Below are 18,930 nucleotides of genomic sequence, written 5' to 3' on the forward strand. Positions count from 1 at the left end.
TAGCTTTTTTTCAGGTTTGCCCGAGCATACTTTGCAATATAAACATTTGAAGTGACTGCACGGAGAGAAAATTTCACTAAATACCACTATGGTGCCATAGAAGTAGGGTTCTATATCGGTAATATTTATTAATTCTTACGAACATACATAGTAATTTTTTGTGAAGCGACTCGATGAAAATTCATGAGTGATGTCAAAATAAATGCATCGGTACACATGTATACCGGTATATTATCGTACAATCGCGAATGAAATTATGTTATTTACCATAGTAAATTTCTAAACACTTTGGCGTATGATCGATGCTTGTGTTCGAGCTCCTCAAATTTTACTACGTTCAACTATAAATTTCAATTGTGAAAACAGTACTAAGTATAGCAAAACGACATAATAATTCTACTTGACGGTTCATCATCGAGTCAACATAAATTTTACAACGTTTCCTTGGTGAACTATGTTAGGAAAGATAGCACAGTTTAAACCTTCGTCACAGCAAAATACGCAATTTAAAAATTTTCATTCAGAATTGACTTGGAAATTACAATATTTTTGGTAAAAACCTTCGAAATGGGCGATGTAGAACCCCAATACCATGGCAGCATAGTAATTATTACTATTTTTTTCTCTTCGTGTGAAAACATTTTTTACTATGCTTGTAGAGAAAAAGACTCTTGAGACTTCTGAATAAAAGGTATTGGTCTTTTTACTATATTCCTAGTACTTTCCTCTAGAATTTTCGGTCTCGTTTTCTCCGTGGAGAATTCTGAAAACCGATCGCCATTTTCGTTCTTATTTAGCTCTGTTTCGGTTTCTCTTTAACATCGTTTTATCAAGCCCCCACGTAGATGAAGGAATAATGCTTAATTGAGCATTCCGTCGATATATCAGAGGCTGATACAAATTTGCCAGCACGGAGAAATTATATCGAGCGAAAGATAAAGGGCAGCTAATGTAAATAATATCGCAGATATTGATATCATGCGAAGAGTTATGGGGGTGCGATTACATACGCGGAGGACTAAAAAAAATCGCGTATCGCGTTACAGAGTCGTGAACGAACGAGAGCTGCTAAATCAACTGCTAATTGTATCTTCCTCAGGGCGCACGTGCCCTGGGGCCAGTGGGAAGGGATCGTTTTGTACGTTTTACGTATCCATCTCTCGTTTTTTCAATCTCCCTATAAATGCCATCCGATCTTCGCTGCGATACTCCCCTCGATGATTTTTCCTGCCTGTCTCCACCGCGGGGGAATCGCTTCGTTCAGCTCCGCTGTAAAAAATATATGAAATTTATTTAAAGATTTTTCCAAATATTTTAAACCCTTGGATCGATCATTTTCAAGTGTTGTTTGGGAGAGTAATTGAAAGCACGAGAATTTCACCTCGAATACTGGAGGCGACAATTACAGGGGAAAAATTTCGTGCTGTCAAGTTTGAGGAAAGCTCGAGGATCGCTTTTCTACGATTAGGAACGTTTCTTAGTAGCTGGAAATTGCGCGCTCGGCTACCCGAAACTTTTCTTTTTCTAATTGATAGCGATTAAAAACAAGCAAATGGAGTACAGGAAAGTTGATGGACGGGGAGAAAGAATCGATGAAAATGGTTGTTTGGGGAACGAATTGGCCAACAATTATTTCGACTGAGTCATCGCGGGCTTTTGTTTCCTCACTTTTTTCTCCTCTGACACGAATGTTGTGTTTATTTTCCTGATGTCGGCCGAAATATTATTTGGAAAAAAATTCATCGCGCTTTCGTAATCGACATTGTTTCGTTAGCTCGTGGGGGATCGTGACGGTGGAAGCGGACGTTTTATTGAATCGAATGTTACTTAATAATGTTTCAACGAACCTGGTATTTTGACAACATTCAACGAATCGTCGACTGTCAAAACCGTTTTGTTTTCGTTTTCGCTGCACATTTTATTCCGTCCGAAAACCAAGAGCACCGGAGCCTGGAACGCGGAAGATCCGAAAACGAAACGTGGAAATGAAAAATCACCCGAGTGATTCTCGCTTGCGATTACGACGCTCGCCTCCCACTGATCATTGTGAGAAAGCATTAAGTTCGTATTCAACCACGCGAATGATGTCACAGCGTGTATTGTATTTCGCATATTGACACTTCAAATGCGATTCCGAGGCGGAAAGAGCTCCGGCCTTTCAGGAATGCGTGGCGAACGCTTTTTTATTCGCATACTAGAGCCTCCGTCGCCTCCGTATCTCCAGTCGCAAGCGTCGGTCGCCGTGGGCGCATCGCAATGAAATTCGTTTGTTGACCTGAAAACAAGAAAGAAAATCGAGCAACGAATCAGATTATTTCATTGAAAATTTGTGGATATGGGGAAAAAAATAAAAGCTTGTTTTGTTATGAATAGAAAAGGAGAAATAATTCATAAAATGGGCAATTGATAGAAAATTCAAGAATGCAAAGACCTTTAAAACAATGATTTTTCGATCCGCTCGGATACAACGAACCGAAGCGCTTGAACGAAGCAATTTCATAGCCACTTGTACGCCTCGACAGTCGCCTTTTTTCTTGACGATTATCGTACGGTGTACAAGAGACTACTCGGTGCATGAAAAAAAAAAACAATAAAACTCACGCTACCGGAAGGATCTCAAAGATTTTGTACACATTGAGGCTGCTTCGTTGTTCAGAATGCTGTTGTCGACGTGAAGTTTCTGAATTTTCTCGAGAATCACAAATACTTTGATGAAAACCGAATTGACGAAGTACGTCGGGAAGCCTTTTCGAAAATCCGTTTTTCCAATTAGCGATCACAATTTCTCGATAGCCAGATCGTCGACTGACTCGAATATTGAGACGAAATAATTATTACGCTTTTTCTCAAAACCTGTAGAGAGGGAGAAAAAAATATTTCACTCCAACTCGATAATCGAAATTAAGGAGGTTACCCCGTGTGACAGCCGGATTTTTTGGAGTTTTTTCGCGATTTTTCCGACGGCGAGGAAATTTGCGACAACGATTTTGGAAATTTGAAGAGTTTATTTATTGGTATTTCAACTCTATAATATAATTATATAATAATAGAACGAAAATCAAAAAGCGTTTTGATTTGTAAAGCAGTGGCTACCCCCTGAACTAAAATCATACAGAAATATTAAGAATTGAAGGATTTTCGAGCTTTGAAACAGTTTTGAAAATTGAAATTTTATGTTTCGAAGCGCGAAGATCATTTTTTTTGTATTTCTGTATGATTTTAGTTCAGGCGATAGCCATTTCTTGTGGAGTAGTTTCACACCGAATCTACTCGAAATACCAGAGTCAAAAGTTCTACATTTTTTTCCCTCGCCGCAAAAAAATCGCGAAAAAACCCTAAAAAATCCGGCCATACAGGTTGAGATATTCTATTAAATAATGAACTCAATCAACAAGACTAATCTCTAGCTTAACATTTCTCGAGAATCCCCAATTTTTTACACGAAATACAACTCGTTCAAACAAAACCAAAAAATAATGCCAAATTGATGCAGTTTTCCAGCTGATGTTTCAGGAATCTTTGAAACCCTCATCTCTGCACAATAAAGTTATTGAATTACGAAGGATTGTAAATTAATGGATGAAATCATCTCGGAAATACGATTTGAGGGTAGACTGGTTAAATTCAACTGTTAAGGAAGTTGAGGCATTAGAATGAAAATGGTGTCATCGCTTTTAAACCGATTGCATCTTATAAAGTGAAGTGTAGAAAAAAATCAGTTAAATTTTCAGACACTTTAGGAGCGTCGTTGCTGAGAAAAATCAATAACAATTTGGCCCAAATAACATGTAATCTTGTGGAAGTCAAAACGCATTCGGTGATATCTCCGTTAAAAATGATGCTAAAAATATAAAATTTTTTGGGCAACATGAGCAAGGCCTACTGAATAATGTCAATTTTTTTCAGATTTATTAGATTTGCTGAGATTATATTAATAATAATCTGTTTGTCGTGCAGTTTTTTGAAGCTAGTTTTTCGTCTTCTTTTCCCCAACTCTTCTTCAAAGTGTATGCAACATTGTCAAACTGTAAACTAGCCTAACTTTCGAAAGGTACAGGTCATAACTTTTGGGTAAAAAAAATGACTGTACAGCCTCAACTTCCTTAAAAACGATGCACGAACTTGTTGCATTTTGTTCTCCTCCGTGACTTGTCCCAATCATGTACGAGGTTCCTCTTGTTTATGAATCACGTGCCTAACGATTCGTTCACTCGATACCCTGACTACTGATTATCGAAACATGACTAATGAATGAAGCAGAGCTCGTCGAGTTTTTCAAGCACAGAGATCAATGTTTCGTGTTCGATTTGCAAGCTCAACGAGTTTGGAGGCTCCTTGAATGGTGGGTAAACGACGAGAAATCTTTTCTTGAGATCCAAACGTTTTTCTGAGCCCAATTTTTTCACGATGTCAGCGAATAAATCATTTTCTCGTTTGCTCCATCGATCGAAAACCAAATTTGTGGCCACACATTTTATATTCTTCAGAGTAATATAGTCCGGAAATAAAAGCTCGAGACCGAGTCCACGTTAATTTTGGTATCACCCTTTTTCTCGGATTCTCAAAGCCCATGCTTTTCCTCATACATTATACGCTCCCAACCCACTCGTCAATGAATTTCGAGCTCCGAGCACGTTCAGGACAATTTTCACCATCGTTCTCTCCTCGCTTATTGGGCTATATGGCTCGCAAGAGTCTCAAACAAGTCTCGATTTTCGTACGATGGAACGTGACTCCGTGAGTTCCAATGCATGTGAGCATTCAGACCGGCGAGCTCAATATACTCTCCGCAGTAAGAAACGCTACGAAAATACATTCTTGTTTAACTTCTCGTTTACGGGAAAGAGTTCGGTTTCTTCAATGATCATTCACGCCTGCTTCGATTTCTTCAACGAAAATAATCCATTTTTTTCACTGTCGACGCACATTCCAATTTAGAAGTGTTCAGCTTCCCAATGTTCAATCAACCCCATCAAGATATCAGGAAAACCAAAAAATCGTTGCTATCGACGCCTGCAGAACTAGAAAAAAGGCTTGATTAAATGGAAGCTCGGAACAACGATTTTCTCACAGATATTTGGCAGCCTGAAATTAAATTTCGAATGCTTCATTTGAGGTAACATTAGAAGCCCTTAAAATAGAAAATCTCGTCGATTATTTCACGTTTTTATAAATAATTTAAAAGTTTGTTACCTGAAACAAACTTCTCGTCAGTCCGAAGCATCGAAAAATCTCCAAAATGATAAATCCTTAGGAATTTTCGTAATTAATAAAATGTCCGTTTCGATGGTTTTGGTACGGAAATTTTGGAACCCACATGGAGCTACTTGCGGATCGATCAGAGATTCAGTGACAACGCTTTTAATTCGGATTGGATAGCTCGAAAGTGGAGAAGAGCGAAGAGTTTCGTCGGAATCGTGACGAAAATCTTGGGACAAATATTTAGAGAAACGTACAGTCGAAAATTACATCGCACTTCTCTCGCGAACGGTTTCTCACAAAGCTTCATTCTAATCTCCTCGAGTTTGTAACTGGAGCAACGAGCGTGTCGTTCGCCGTCACTCGTCGTTCGTTAGGGTATTAAGTATACGATGCGTTATCGCACGAGGTAACGGGTTGCTCGAGGACCTAAACATCTTTTTGTCGCTGCGTATCGCACGTTGAATTAAAGGGAGAAAGAGCGAACGATTTTCAGGGGACGTCTCCTCGGGTTCGAAGACGAGATCGCTCATTTACATGAGAGAGAGAGACTCGCCCGAGTCGAAGCTCCGACGCGACGTTGCGCTTAACGCTCCTAATTATTTGCGCCTTCGTTCACTTCCTGGAACGGCTCTTTCTCTCTCTCTCCGTCTTATTATTTCTTCTGCTCTTCGATACTTCGTCGTGTGCGGCTCCAGCTTTTATTTCTCTCTCTCCGAAATGATGATTTCTCGACTCGGGTCACCAGAGCCATCGATTGTACTTCTCACCCATAAATGGGGATCGTATGGAAGCCGCGCGAGTAGATTACCTTCTCAGGATTTATTTACTGAACCCTCTCGACGAGCTCGTTCCCGTGGCCGCTCCATTGTCTCCGTTTCTTCGAACGAACATTGCGAGAAATTCGTTCCAATCGATTTTTTCTCCGATCGTCGCCTCCCAGGGAAAGTACGTGCGGGAAGCTCGCTGGTCCCTGAGCAAAAGTGAGATTTAAAGAAAAATTTCAGATAATAAATCGTCCGTTCTTCGGACCTTCAAAAGTCTCACCATTGAGAAATTCGTAATCGTCCGTTTTCTCCCGTATGATTCCAGTGAGTAATTTCGTTTCGGAGTTGCCGTCCAACTGCATGAGCAAAGCGAGCGAATCGTCGATGGCGATCGACGCGTCGGGCAGCGACATTTCCCGGACTTTGACGTCGCACCATTTGCCGGGCGAAAGCAATTCGCATCACCACACCCATCAGGGGGATCATCGCAGCCCGAACTCGGTGGTTTCGATTCACAGTTCCTCGCAGTCCCATCATCATTCTCATCACTATCAACAGCACCAGCAGCAGCACCAAGGACTCGACGACAAGGACGAGTGTTCGCCTCCAGGAATTCTGCACAGTTCGACCGGGAGCAACCCGTCGACACCGAACGGAGCATCCGTTCCGAATACCGCACCGGAAGCCGCGCACACCAAAATCTCCAACGGCCCGACATCCGGAACCCTCGCACCGAGTTCTACTTCCGGAAAACCCCCGTTCAGTTACGTCGCCCTCATCACGATGGCGATCAATCACAACGTCCACAAAAGAGCCACGCTCCGTGAAATTTACGCTTACATCAAAGCCAAATTTCCTTACTTCCAAGAGAACACGAAAGGCTGGCAAAACTCAATCAGGCACAATCTCTCGTTGAACGAGTGCTTCGTCAAAGTTCCCAGAGAAGGCGGCGGCGAAGGAAAAGGCAATTTTTGGAAACTGGGTAAGCTTCCCCATTCGTTTTTCATACTCCACGTATCGTCCGATGCTCAGACTCGCTGAAGGAACTCTCGAGAGAAGTACCTTCGTCCAAAGAGTTCGTTCCGCGCTTCCGGCCCAGGGGGCAGCGCTTCCAAATCGTTTCAAGGCTTCAACAAATAGCTTTCCACATATTTTGAGATTTCGTCAACTGGCAGGGTTCTTCATAAGTGCGTTTCATCACTTTCACATTTGTCGATGGCTCCAATCGTGTCTGGAAAAATAAAACATTCATTCAGAATGAAAAACCGGAATTTCGGATCGTCCATTCAGAGTTGATGAAACGAATTTTGTATTTTTTCGATTTCTATTGCTAAAAACGTCAATGAACATTGACAAGATTATTTTTGCTGCTTTTCCATTCTATTTCGTCACTCCCTTTACTTTTAACTTTCAATTTGTTTTCTCAACATTTCAAGTCAATTTTAAACGAATTTTTCTTTCTTGCTACCTGCCATTTTATTTCACATCGAACTGAGCATGTCAAGTTTCGTTCCTCGAATGAACAAAAGAGTCGATTTACTCCGTCAATTTTTCCAAACGCTCGCAGAGGCTGGCTACGAGAATATGTTTGAGAACGGAAACTACCGGAGACGGAGACGCATGAAACGTCCGTACAGGAGTACGCCATACCAAAAGTCACGTTTCCGAGATCCTTTTCCACCGTCTCACGTGCACTTTGCCCCGTCGAGGAATCTTTTCGGACATTCCCCGCCCTCGTACGCCCCGACGGGATACACACGTTACGACCCAAGGTGGGATTTTAATGCTGACAACTCGATTCGCGATGAACGGGAGACTTCTGAATTTCTGAAAAAAAGAAAAATTTCTTGAATTTCGGATAATAACATATTTTATTTTTTTCATGTTTCTCTTAGTACTTGGAGTCTTTCTCAGCCTCAATTATCCTACGGGCATTGCCAGGCGGTGAGTTATCGTTTTGTATTCATTTCGTTGAACGCCATTTGGGGAAAAAAACGTTCGAAACTTTTGAAATTGAGCTCGAAAGATTTTTACTTTTTGGTTCCACCGAAGGAGGCTTTTTTATAATGAAAAAATGTAACGAAACAATGAAAATTATCGAAGTGCTCGATCGACAAAAAAAAACGTCGAAACTAAAAGTTTCGAAGCTTTCATTCGACTTTTTGCTCGTTGTTATTTCAGCCACAATTGCAGCCGATACAATCGATGCAAATACCGACAATGAACGGTTACAGTCAGCTCGGAACGTCGCTCTGTGAGTCTCACTTCTCTGATCCCACATTTTTATCATTCACAATGGATGATCCATTAAAACGTTTGGCCAAAGCGTTTCAAGGCAATTATATCGATGTTCCAGGTGGCACTTCCAGCTCGCCGAGTTCGATGGCGAGCTCCACTTTCGGTGGCAATTTTCCTGGTTGTGCCAGGCGACACGAGAGTCAAATGTTCCCTGATCCGATGTCCGGGAGATGTTATTGGCCGGACAGTAAGTTTTTCAGCCCTTCGTTTTCTCTTTCACTGAAAAAATCATTTTTTTTCATCAATTTCAACGTTTTATCGTTCGCATTACAAGATGACGAGAAAAATCCGCGAAAATGTGGAAAAATCGAAGATAAAAATGGTCAAAATCAACATTCGAAAATGACAAACCTTGAGAAAGCTATTTGTTCATTTTTATTTTTATTTTTTTTTTCAATCAAATTTTAACTTATTTATCGACTTTTAACTTTTCCAAATTTCAAAAAAATCAGCTCTACGATTTTTTTTTCTAAATTTCTATTTATAATTCAATTTTGAAAAAGTTTATTATTCCCAAAATTATATATAAAAATATCGTTATATTATTGTTTTACATTTTAGTTGGTTTTTAGTCAAATAGAGGAGACCGGGGCAAAACGGGATACCTAAGGAAATATTGAACTTTTCAGAAGTTTGGGAAGCTCTCTCTCTTTTTTACTCCCAAAAACTAAAAAATGTACTGGAATTCTTTTTAATTAAAAAAAAAAAAAAAAAAAAAAAAAATCCGAGGCAAAACAGGATACCCCTCGAAAACTCATGAAATTTTTTTTTCACTATTATTTTAATTCAATGCACCTTGGGTGCATTTTGCACCCGTAACCGAGTGCTTCCGACTTATCGCTGTAAGCGTTGAAAGCGATCTCAGCGCTTACAGCGCTCAAACGTAAGTCGAGCGGACGCTGTGAGCGCTCTTAGCGCTTACAACGCTCTAACGTACGTCGGAACGCACCCTCCGTAATTCAATTAAGGAGTTTCGGTACAGAAGTCAAAATATTAAGAAATTGATCAAATTTGGTGATAATGTTCTTCAACATCAAGTGCGAAAACACAAATTTTTTCAAAATTTTCTTCTACTTAGTTATCGAGTAATTACGCATTAATGCAGATTTTTTATGCCCGGAATGTATAAACGCTATGCTTATACACGTAAGCTTTAGTGATCAATTACTCGATAACTGTGTAGAAGAAAAATCTTAAAAAATTTGTATTGCCAAATTTGGCACTAAAGAATATGTTCACCAAATTTTATAAAATTCTAAACTTTTTGAAATTTTTTATGTTTTTAGCATGGTTTAGCATGGCAACATTGTATCGCCTGTACCGAAACTCCTTAAAAATGAATGATACGAATAATAACGAAGATTGCCAATGTTTTTTTTTGTAAAAATTTGTATTCTTTATCCGCTCGATATCATGGATTGAGTGCCAAAATTGTTCGGAGTGGGCGCATGATTCATGTGCAGGTGTAACCACACATGATGGTCCGCAAACGTATGTCTGCGATTACTGTCGTAAGCAGTAATCTGCGAGGCAGTAATCGCAGATATAGTACAAATACTTTTTGTACATCTGTGCAAAAACGTTTTCACTTTGGAAGTGATGTAAAAAAAAGAGAATTTGAAAAAAAAAAACGAATTTTTTGAAAAAAGAAATCAAAATCCAAAAAAAACAAGATATTTTGGAAAAAATGTGTTTCATGTTCTTTTCGGAGAGGTATAAAAATTGAAAAAAAAAAAAAAGACAAAAAAATTCTCTCATTTTTCGGGTATCCCGTTTTGCCCCGGTCTCCCCTATGTTCACGATAACTATGAACATCCCCAATAAGCATTTATAACGATATGTGTAAGAAGATAGGATCTCTGAAAGCTGTAAAGCAAAAAGTTGATAAAAATACGATACTTGGTATTATCCAAATACGATTACTATAATTTTAATTTTTATATTGTTTAATATTTTCTGGTTCAATGTGAACGTGCTTAAAATGACTTGAAATTTTTTTAAATAATATTTACAAGACATGTTTTTCTTTGTGTGTGTCTGTGTATATATTCGTGTACTGTAAAATTGAAACACATATAACTTTGTTTCCAAGCTTCTGTTTTCAAGAGATGTCAATCTTTGCAACTTCTCGAATATCTGCACTTTTTTTAAACATAATATTAATACATTACGAATTTCACGTCATTTTATGGGAAACGCAAACTTTTTTTATATTTTAAAAATGACAAAAGAAAAAAAGAGTAACAAAAAAAAATGTTAATATCGGTAAGGAAATTCGGAGGATTTTCTAAAATAAAGAAAAAATAGAAACAAATGTCCACTCTAGTGTTGAACGTGAAGGAAGAGCCGGGCAGCAGTTCACCGATCGGTGGGTCGAGCACGGTGTCAACGATGGGTAGCGTTGCTAGCGGGATCGTTGGTTCGACGACTCCTTCGAGTGTCTCGTCCTCCGGCTTCCAAAGCGTTGAGTTTCGCTTCCGATAATTCAAGTGCGTGATAAATGAATGGAAACAAGCGAATGTAATTCGCTTCAATGCGAAAGATTTAAACGTGTACAGCCTCAGGAAGAGGGAATATGCGAAAACGGAAAATCATTCAACCGGATAACCTCAAAGTCGTCACGATTTCATCCACATTGTAAAAGATTTTTTTTCGCACGTACATATTAAAAATATACGTAAAATTGTAAGCGTCTTGGCCCGAGAGACGGAAACAAAAATGAGGAAAAAAGAATACATAAAATCACTAATAATGATGTTTCACTCGAGTGATCTCGTTTTCACGAAAAATGTTTAGATTATTGTAATGACGTCTGATAAAAATGTCAATATGTTACGGGAGAGATTGAGAACGAATGAATCCAAGCAATCTATTATTATTGTTATTTTATTTCTCATCAATTTACTATATAAATAAAACACTATAATTATCATAATAATAATACCGAAAGTAATTGTGATGCCAACTGTAATAATACGTCGATGTAAATGTAATTCTTTGTCACGTAAGATGTATTGTATTGAAAATCGATTTAAACATATGTAGAATTATCATCGTGGTTATTATATATTTTCTCCAAAATATGGAGGGTTATCGTAAAGATGTTTGTGTTTAGCTAAGGGACTTGAGGATATCAAATAAACGACTATTATTGATCGTCTATTTCTTTTTCCGTTCATTTATCGATTATTATCATTATTCGCTCTCTCTCTCTTACCAGTCGCAACGGTAGCGTGAATGCGATGCCACACGTTGATATTCTTCGGACGAAGCAAATTCTTTTCTGCTGTAGGAACTATAATCGATCGACGTTTTTTGAGGAACGAGCCTTTGACACGCGTATTCAAGAACTCGGAAATACTTGGGGAGTGACTTCGTATAGAGTGGGGTCTTCGATATCCGAAACTAAAGTTGCAAGGTTTTGACACTGTGCGTCGCGAGAATCGTTCTTTTCTGTCGTACTATATTCGTATGTTTAATGAAAAATATGTTTTTGTTCGCAATTCGGGAATGATGGATGCACATTTTTTTATCAATCATTACTCGCTACTCGACAAAAGATGCTGTACCAGTGACGGTTGGGTTCCTTGGAATATTGAAAGAGTTCGTTGAAAGTGTTCGACGAAAAATTTTCATCGAAAGCAACGGGAATTTTTGCTCCTTTTCGCAACAGTTTTGCTTCGGTATATGACGAAGTTTTATTGTATTATTCGAAATTTTGATCTCAACACGATATTATTTTGTTCGTTACGTCTAAACTACGACAATTAATACTGCTTCGAATATTTACTGAGTTATTAGACAAAGTGGTAGTTTCGAGTGGTGAAAGCAAAACGACGATTTAGTGTCGGGATCGGTGGTTAGAGGGCACGCCGACGCGTAATGCTCGCCCGGTGGCCGTACGAGCAAAACAGAATTAGAAATGGGGAGAGCCAAAGTAACGTTTTCAATGTCTCCTCTCTTGTTTTTTCTTGTTTTCTTTCTTTCTTGGGATATGTGATATCTCGTGAGAACGGTTGAAGAGTGCGTAAAACACGAGAGTCTTATGGACTGTGAACGATGCGCGACAGCTGAGTGAGAATTCACATTTCTACACGTCTCGCTACATTTGTGCCGTGAAATAGGTGACGATCAAAACGAAGGAAGGTCTTTTTATTTCAGCGAATATTCGCTAGGTTCGATCGCCCCAGAGACGAGAAAGTGATTCGTGATAACTACGCTTCAACTCATTGCCTTCTCGCAGCGTTTATTTAAATCATCAAAAGAGAAGGAATTCGTTTTCTCGAAAAAAAAAAATGGAAATTCATATACGAAAGAATTTTCGTGATTGAAAAAAGGCTGCGTGCTCATTCAATTCGCAACGATTTTTTCCCCCTTTTTATTGCAGCGGCACGATGGAACTGATCAGTAAGAGTTTGTAGTGATGAGTAATAAAATGAGAAAATTTATTGACGGTGAAACATTTTCGGAAGAATCACTTCATCGACTCCGTTGAATTGAGCTCGTTTCTAAAATATTCCCGTAATTTTGCAGTCTTGTTTCAATAATTTACCAAAACTAAAAGGAAGGGGATAATTATTTTTTCATAAAATCACCGATTTCCAGCAGTGACATATTGTTTTTTCTGTGTCCGTAAAAACGGTCTCGGGTTCCGAGAAAAGCTCGCGCAAAGTACCGTCCGTTTTGACCGTGTCGAAAAATGTCCGTATCATTTCTATGGAAAAGCAAACATAATCGCGTGTCTTGCATGGAAATTCGTGACATTTTATTTTTGTCGATTTTTGCGGCCAGTCGCATTGACGAAAACTCGATTCACATTTTCTCTATCATTTCGATTTTATTTATCGCGCCAATCACCTTTCATTTTTCATTACACAAATTTGACGAATATCGTTACTCACTACCCGAGCGATGTATATTAAAAAAAAAATGTCCAAATTTTACGAAAATATCCGATAATTTCCTGGACGTAAGAATATATGCACAAAAAAAAATGAGAAGAGTTCAACGGTTCGGAATATCACTACAGGGAATCCGAAATATTTCGTGTCAGCGGATTGAGAAAAAGGCGTGAAAGAAACGAAAGGGTGCGTAGAAGAAAGCAAGAAAAGTGTCATAGCTATATGCATATGTGAACGGGGACGAGGAGACTGACATATAGCAACAGGCTCCGGATCGCTTAACCGACTATTAGCGGCGCTTCTTCGGATTCCACACGTGCTTGCTATGCATGCGTGCCCTCTGGAACATCTCCGTATAAATTGACTCTATCCGCGCCCGGAAGATTTCCCTCAATGTTCCCCATCTTTTTTCTCCCTCTTCGCTTTGAAGCGACCGAGTGTTTAATGACTCAATACACTTTCTATCAACTGGAATAACGGAAAAAGACGAGAAATCGAAAATACGCAAGTGTCTTAATAAATCCGCGAGAAAGCATTGACTTCTTTTTTCGTCTTAGTTGTGCATATTTTTATTTCTTATACAGCGTTTACCGTAACAGTAAACAAAAAATCTGAGAACCTCGAGTGAATACCTTAACACGATATCGACGAGAATACCTTGCTTGACTCAACGAACTGTTCCGGTAGTGTCTCCTTTTTTATTCTAAAGTTCACGCGATTTTCGGTTGCTTCGTGTCATTGGCAGTACAAAGACAGAGAAATAAAATAGTAGCGCGTGCTTAATTGAAATTTGATGATCGTTTCCTTTCACTCGAGATGATGTCCAACAATTTATGTGGTAAGTACACAATCGTAAAATATAAACGCGATTTTTGCGAGCTTCGATCTTCACAAGTGTTTAGGTTATGTCATGCTGAAACGGAACTTTTGCGGATGACGACAAAAATAAATGTACGAAGGTGCGTTTTCGTCGAAATAAAAACCAAAAGCCAGATTTTTAGCATCTCTGAAGTAAGAAAAGGCCGAAAAAGTCACTCACAAAAAAAATGATAACAAACCCAGTCTTGGTATTTGAAAAAGCGTGTCTTTCGCATTGTGTCACAAAGCTTCTCGTCAACCCACAATATCTAAAGAGTTGTCCATACACCGAAGGCTTATTGTAAGAGGGGATTGAAAAATCGTGAAGATTGACGAAGCGATACGTATGCGTGTGTACCTAGGTCACGTTTAATATGGTCACCATAGTTCGAGGTGTTTCACACGCAACAGAGACTTCTCTGTTCTCTGCCACGGTTGACTCCTGGCCATAAAACCGGACATAAATAACCCCAATGGCCGAATCACGGAGAGAAAAGCACGCTTGGTTTTGCTTCGTATGGAATGAGGAGAAGGATGAAGAGTTCGCTGGACGTGGCTCGCGTACATACAAACACAACCATGCATATAGACACACGGACGCATACGTGTATATTATAAAATAACTGCGGCGGCGAGTTAACGGCAGGAAGTTATTTGTTTGCTCACGAAGTTTTGCTGCCGCTTGTGCCACGGATGTCATAACGATATAACTTCGTCTAGCCCCAAGAAACTGGTGTAAAATTTATATACATATACATATACATGTACACATTTACGAATAAATACTTCGTTTAAGGAGCCTGCCTCCCTCTTAAATTGTGAGATCTCGTATTTTTTAAACATCGAGCTTAATCGTGTAAACAACTTTTTTTAACACTGACCCCGCGGGAGAGAAAATTTATCGATTTCGTTGATTTGTTTTCTCAATCGATCAATATATTTTATTTTTGTTTTTAGTGCGATTTATATTTCAATAATAAAATAAACTTTGTTTTATTGGGATTCTCTTTATTCGAGGTTCGTGTGTTTGATCGAGATCACGCGAAATTACGTAGCATTTCGATAAAAGTCACAATAAAAAATATCTACTCGATCTTAGAATCGTGCAAACAGAATTTATGAAGTTCATCGTCGAATCTCTCTGGTGTTTCGGATTTTTTTTTCTCCGTGTTTGCAATAACTTGCTTCTGTGCACACGCAAATCATTATTTGCTCTTTTATCTTTTGACAAGTACACTTGTTTTTGCGATTTTCAACAAGTTGTTTTGGAAAAAAATCGAAAACAATTTTGTCGAGTTTCTAAGTAACGTAGGAAACGGACCGGCCATCTTGACTGCTCACGTTTTTCGCATGACGCTGAAGTTTGCAGCGTTCGAGTCCAACGAAGTGTACGAAAAAAAAAAAAACAATTTTCAATTCTCCAATTTCGTGCCTTCGCAAATCTTCAATTCGTAGTTTTCCATCCTGAACAAATGAGTCGTGAAATGAACATTTGGAGAATTATAATTTTTTTTTTTTTCGTTCCGTTACTAACTTCAAGGTCATTTTTAATATCGCTTCCAAAACATAACCTATAACTGACTAAATTTGTTTCATCGAGACGGAGATACTGTCGATTGTTTGGGCCCGTGTATTTACCAAAAATTTGAAAAACCACCCACTCGATCCCAAGAATTTTTCCAAAAAATAGTTTTGTGCCTCTGCAAAAGCTCGTTACGAAAGAAAACGGTTGAAGCGGCTCTGGAAACGTACGAAAATCCGATTGTTGTGTGATCGTCAGAAAATGTTTCGAATCGTCATCGGTGCGATGAATAATGTTCGTACGGCATTCGACACAGACTATTTCCTCGTCGTCGGAAAATCCTTTCAATCAGCTGACACCTCCGAGTCTTGTCGACGAGAATTACTTATAATTACGTTGGATAGAGTATTTCAGTGATTTTACGAGTCCCTGACGCTATTTAATCCTCGTCTCTCGACGCCACTATACGTTGTTCTCTTGAGATTTCTCTCCGGAGGATCGCTTCACGAGAACGAAAAGTTTGTTTCTCGAGAGTGTAGATCGAGCGAGGAGCAATGACGCGAGCAATTTGTAGCCAGTGTCACGCACAGATACACACGAACGTAGAAAACTCTCGGGTGGCTATTTCTATTTTGGAAAGAGGTTCATTCGGTTCTTCAACTATATCGTGTCACTGTTCCCTCTCCCTCACTCTCTCTCGTATCGTTCAACGATTTTTCTTTTACTTTTAAACATTCGAGTATACGGGGAGACACGAAAATCCTCCGACTTAATCGTTTTGCTTGCGACGCTCGACGTTTCTTTTTTGGCCGTCACCGCGAAGGCGCACCACTTGTCGCCCTCTGTGAAACTAAACGTCTTATAAATTCGTGGGTGGCTCGTAACAGCGTTTGCATCAAGCTCCAAATGACTCGTTCTCTCTTTCTTGTGCTTTCTCTCACGCTGTATTTAATTGTTACATTGCTCTGGACATGCCAGACTTTTATTCAGCAACATTAGTCACTTTGCTATCAACTCACTCGTTACTCGTACGAAACGGACAAACTAACTTCGCTCGAGCGGTCAGAGGGTTTTGAACAACTCGTAACACTGCGACCCAAGTCAATGTTTTATTTGTATATATCGAAAAAAATTGTTTGTGTTGTGACCATCGGCAATAAAGAACTCTATAGAAATAATAAAAGGATTTTCTTGACACGAGTTCAGTTCTCTCCCCTTTTTCTCGAACTGCGATTTTCGCGTCGCGGTTAAACCCCGAATTTTTCGTAAAGCTCCATCAGTTCGAAATCTCAGTTTATTTGAGCCTTTCAACCCAAAAATACACACCTTCAGTGCCATGAGATGGTTTTCATTCCGAAACCCATTTTTTTTTGTTCAGACCGTGGCGGAATTTTGTATTTTCTTATAGGTTATGAATTCATCGCGATGATGAGCATCGAGCGATCATAACCTAAAGATTCGACTTTCAATCCCGCTATGGAATTTCTCATCGACGCTTGTACGATAAGTTTTTCAAAAGTCAGCAATTTTACCAGCGCGGACGGACGGTAAGTCATTTGGCTAATGACTCATTAGCTCCTAACATATCTGTTCGACGAAGCAGTTCTCGGTTTCCGGACGAAAAAAAGAGAGAAAGTTGAGCTAGGACAGAAATCACAAAGTTACTCGTCCTTTCTTCAATCTTCCTTACTCTCCCTCTCTCTTCGTCGAGTGATCATCGACTGGGGCACGTGCCACAAAGCTGAGAGGCTCAAAAGTGCTGACAGGAGGCACGTCGACGCTTGCCCAGTTTCTTATATCGCTCTTCACCACTTCACCTCGTATACAAGATACCAAGTGCGATGTCTATATTTATATGTCGAGCTCCGAGTTTCGTTCTGTCGCGCGTCTCTCCCGCTCTTTGTTCGCCGTTTCGAAGCTTATCCGCATTTCCTTTCGGGCACTCGAGGACGATTTTCATCGTTCAGGAAATCTCGATTCAGAGAACGTTGGCAATATTCTTTTGTATTTTTTTTTCACAATTAATATCAACTGTTTTCCCAATATTTTCCGTAAAAATTGTTAGAAGTTTTTGAGGTTATGAAAAGATAATAAAAATTGGAAAAAAGCATCGAACAAAATAACCTCAAAATTTTTAGACCACATTGACGAATACTTGTAGGACACGTTAACGAATGTTCATTAAACTAGCATAAAGTGTTTTTTTTTAGCCTGGATACTCGAGCAACAGGATTATTGCCTCAAAGTGTTCTTAACAAAATGTCAGCAACATATTTCAAGTACCATTAAACTAGCGGAGCGTCCATATTTTGCATCTTCGAAACGACTCCATAAAACACGAGTGAATTTATAAGGCTTTACAAGCAGCTTTATAAATCTTATTTTTTCTTTCACATTCTTTTCGAAGCTTCAAACCAAGTTGAAACTCCTCCGCGTATCGCACTTCGAATAAGTGTAACCATATATGGTAGGATCTGTGGATTGGTCGGATTGGTCGATGTGATTTTCACGTAAGCTTTGAAATTTCCCCAAATTCGTGATATTGGACTTCGTGTGGATATCAAGTAACGGTTCGTTGAACCCAAAACGAGCTCAAACGGAAAATCCCTCGGAATAAAATTTGGCATTTTTCTCGCTGAAATCACGTCACGAAAGTTGGTCACGACTGAACAAAATCCGAATCAATTTCATGCGCTTTTCAAAAGCAAATGCAAATTGGAATTAACCTACAAAACGGCTTGAAAAAAAAGTCACGCTTCGAGGTGCTTTGTTTTTATGAAAACGAACAGTTTTCTGATCCGTAAGAATTATGAAAATTTTAGAAAATGAATGTTTTTTTCAATTAAATTTCAGCATTCACGGAATATTTCCCTCCCCAGATATAATAATATGTAAATATTTATAAATCCTCAAAATTAAAGAATAAACACGCTTTCGTGAACTGTTTTGCTCGTAAAAAGAGCTAGAGTGCCTTCGGACGTCGCAAGAGAAGAAATTCTGTCTAATACCACGGAAGTGAGCAGCGTAGAAGCGAGGCGGTACGAATCTGACGAAAAATGCATTTTCGAAGTGTTTTGAAGCAACGACGATACAGATGAGTGTACGGAGGTAATAATCCACGTGTGTTTATGCATATGGTAACTGCAAAAGTGTCGTATTGCCGGAGGTCTGGTATCTCTCGTACTGCGACAAAAGTACATCACGGGATCGTGTGAACGAGGCCAGCTGCGCGCGGATAGCTCGGAGCAAGGACTCGCGTTGCTCGTGGACAAGTCCGTGAAGAGTTGCGGTGAAGAAAAGCTGAGACGTGCGACGTAGCAAAGTCGGCTAAAGACACGCATACGGTGCTCTTCCCGTATCAGTTTTTTACACTCGCCAAGCTCCG

At 39.3% G+C, this 18,930-nt stretch overlaps 1 protein-coding gene and 1 long non-coding RNA gene across 5 annotated transcripts in view; one reads left to right on the forward strand and one right to left on the reverse strand.

Moving 5' to 3' along the window:
* LOC122413250 (forkhead box protein L1-like) overlaps positions 1-11,426 on the forward strand; it is a 33,428-nt gene extending 22,002 nt beyond the window's left edge. Inside the window, exons 4-9 of one of the 4 annotated variants that reach the window (XM_043423489.1) lie at positions 6,292-6,948; positions 7,534-7,738; positions 7,862-7,910; positions 8,148-8,220; positions 8,293-8,451; positions 10,572-11,426. In XM_043423489.1, the coding sequence (XP_043279424.1) occupies positions 6,292-6,948; positions 7,534-7,738; positions 7,862-7,910; positions 8,148-8,220; positions 8,293-8,451; positions 10,572-10,663 (1,235 nt within the window). In that variant the 3' untranslated portion in view covers positions 10,664-11,426. Of the gene's footprint in view, positions 1-6,291; positions 6,949-7,533; positions 7,739-7,861; positions 7,911-8,147; positions 8,221-8,292; positions 8,452-8,825; positions 9,323-10,571 lie in introns of those variants that run through there. The other 3 variants (XM_043423498.1, XM_043423480.1, XM_043423472.1) reach the window with 3 other exon arrangements.
* Positions 475-6,356, reverse strand: LOC122413273 (uncharacterized). Its single transcript, XR_006261532.1, has 5 exons — positions 6,247-6,356; positions 4,123-6,172; positions 2,602-2,853; positions 1,848-2,275; positions 475-1,269 (listed from the first exon to the last, which is right to left on the reverse strand). It is a non-coding gene; the product is annotated as an uncharacterized lncRNA (long non-coding RNA).
* Positions 11,427-18,930: the final 7,504 nt, after the last annotated feature.

Source organism: Venturia canescens, chromosome 1, assembly GCF_019457755.1.
Source record: "Venturia canescens isolate UGA chromosome 1, ASM1945775v1, whole genome shotgun sequence".
NCBI lineage: Eukaryota > Metazoa > Arthropoda > Insecta > Hymenoptera > Ichneumonidae > Venturia > Venturia canescens.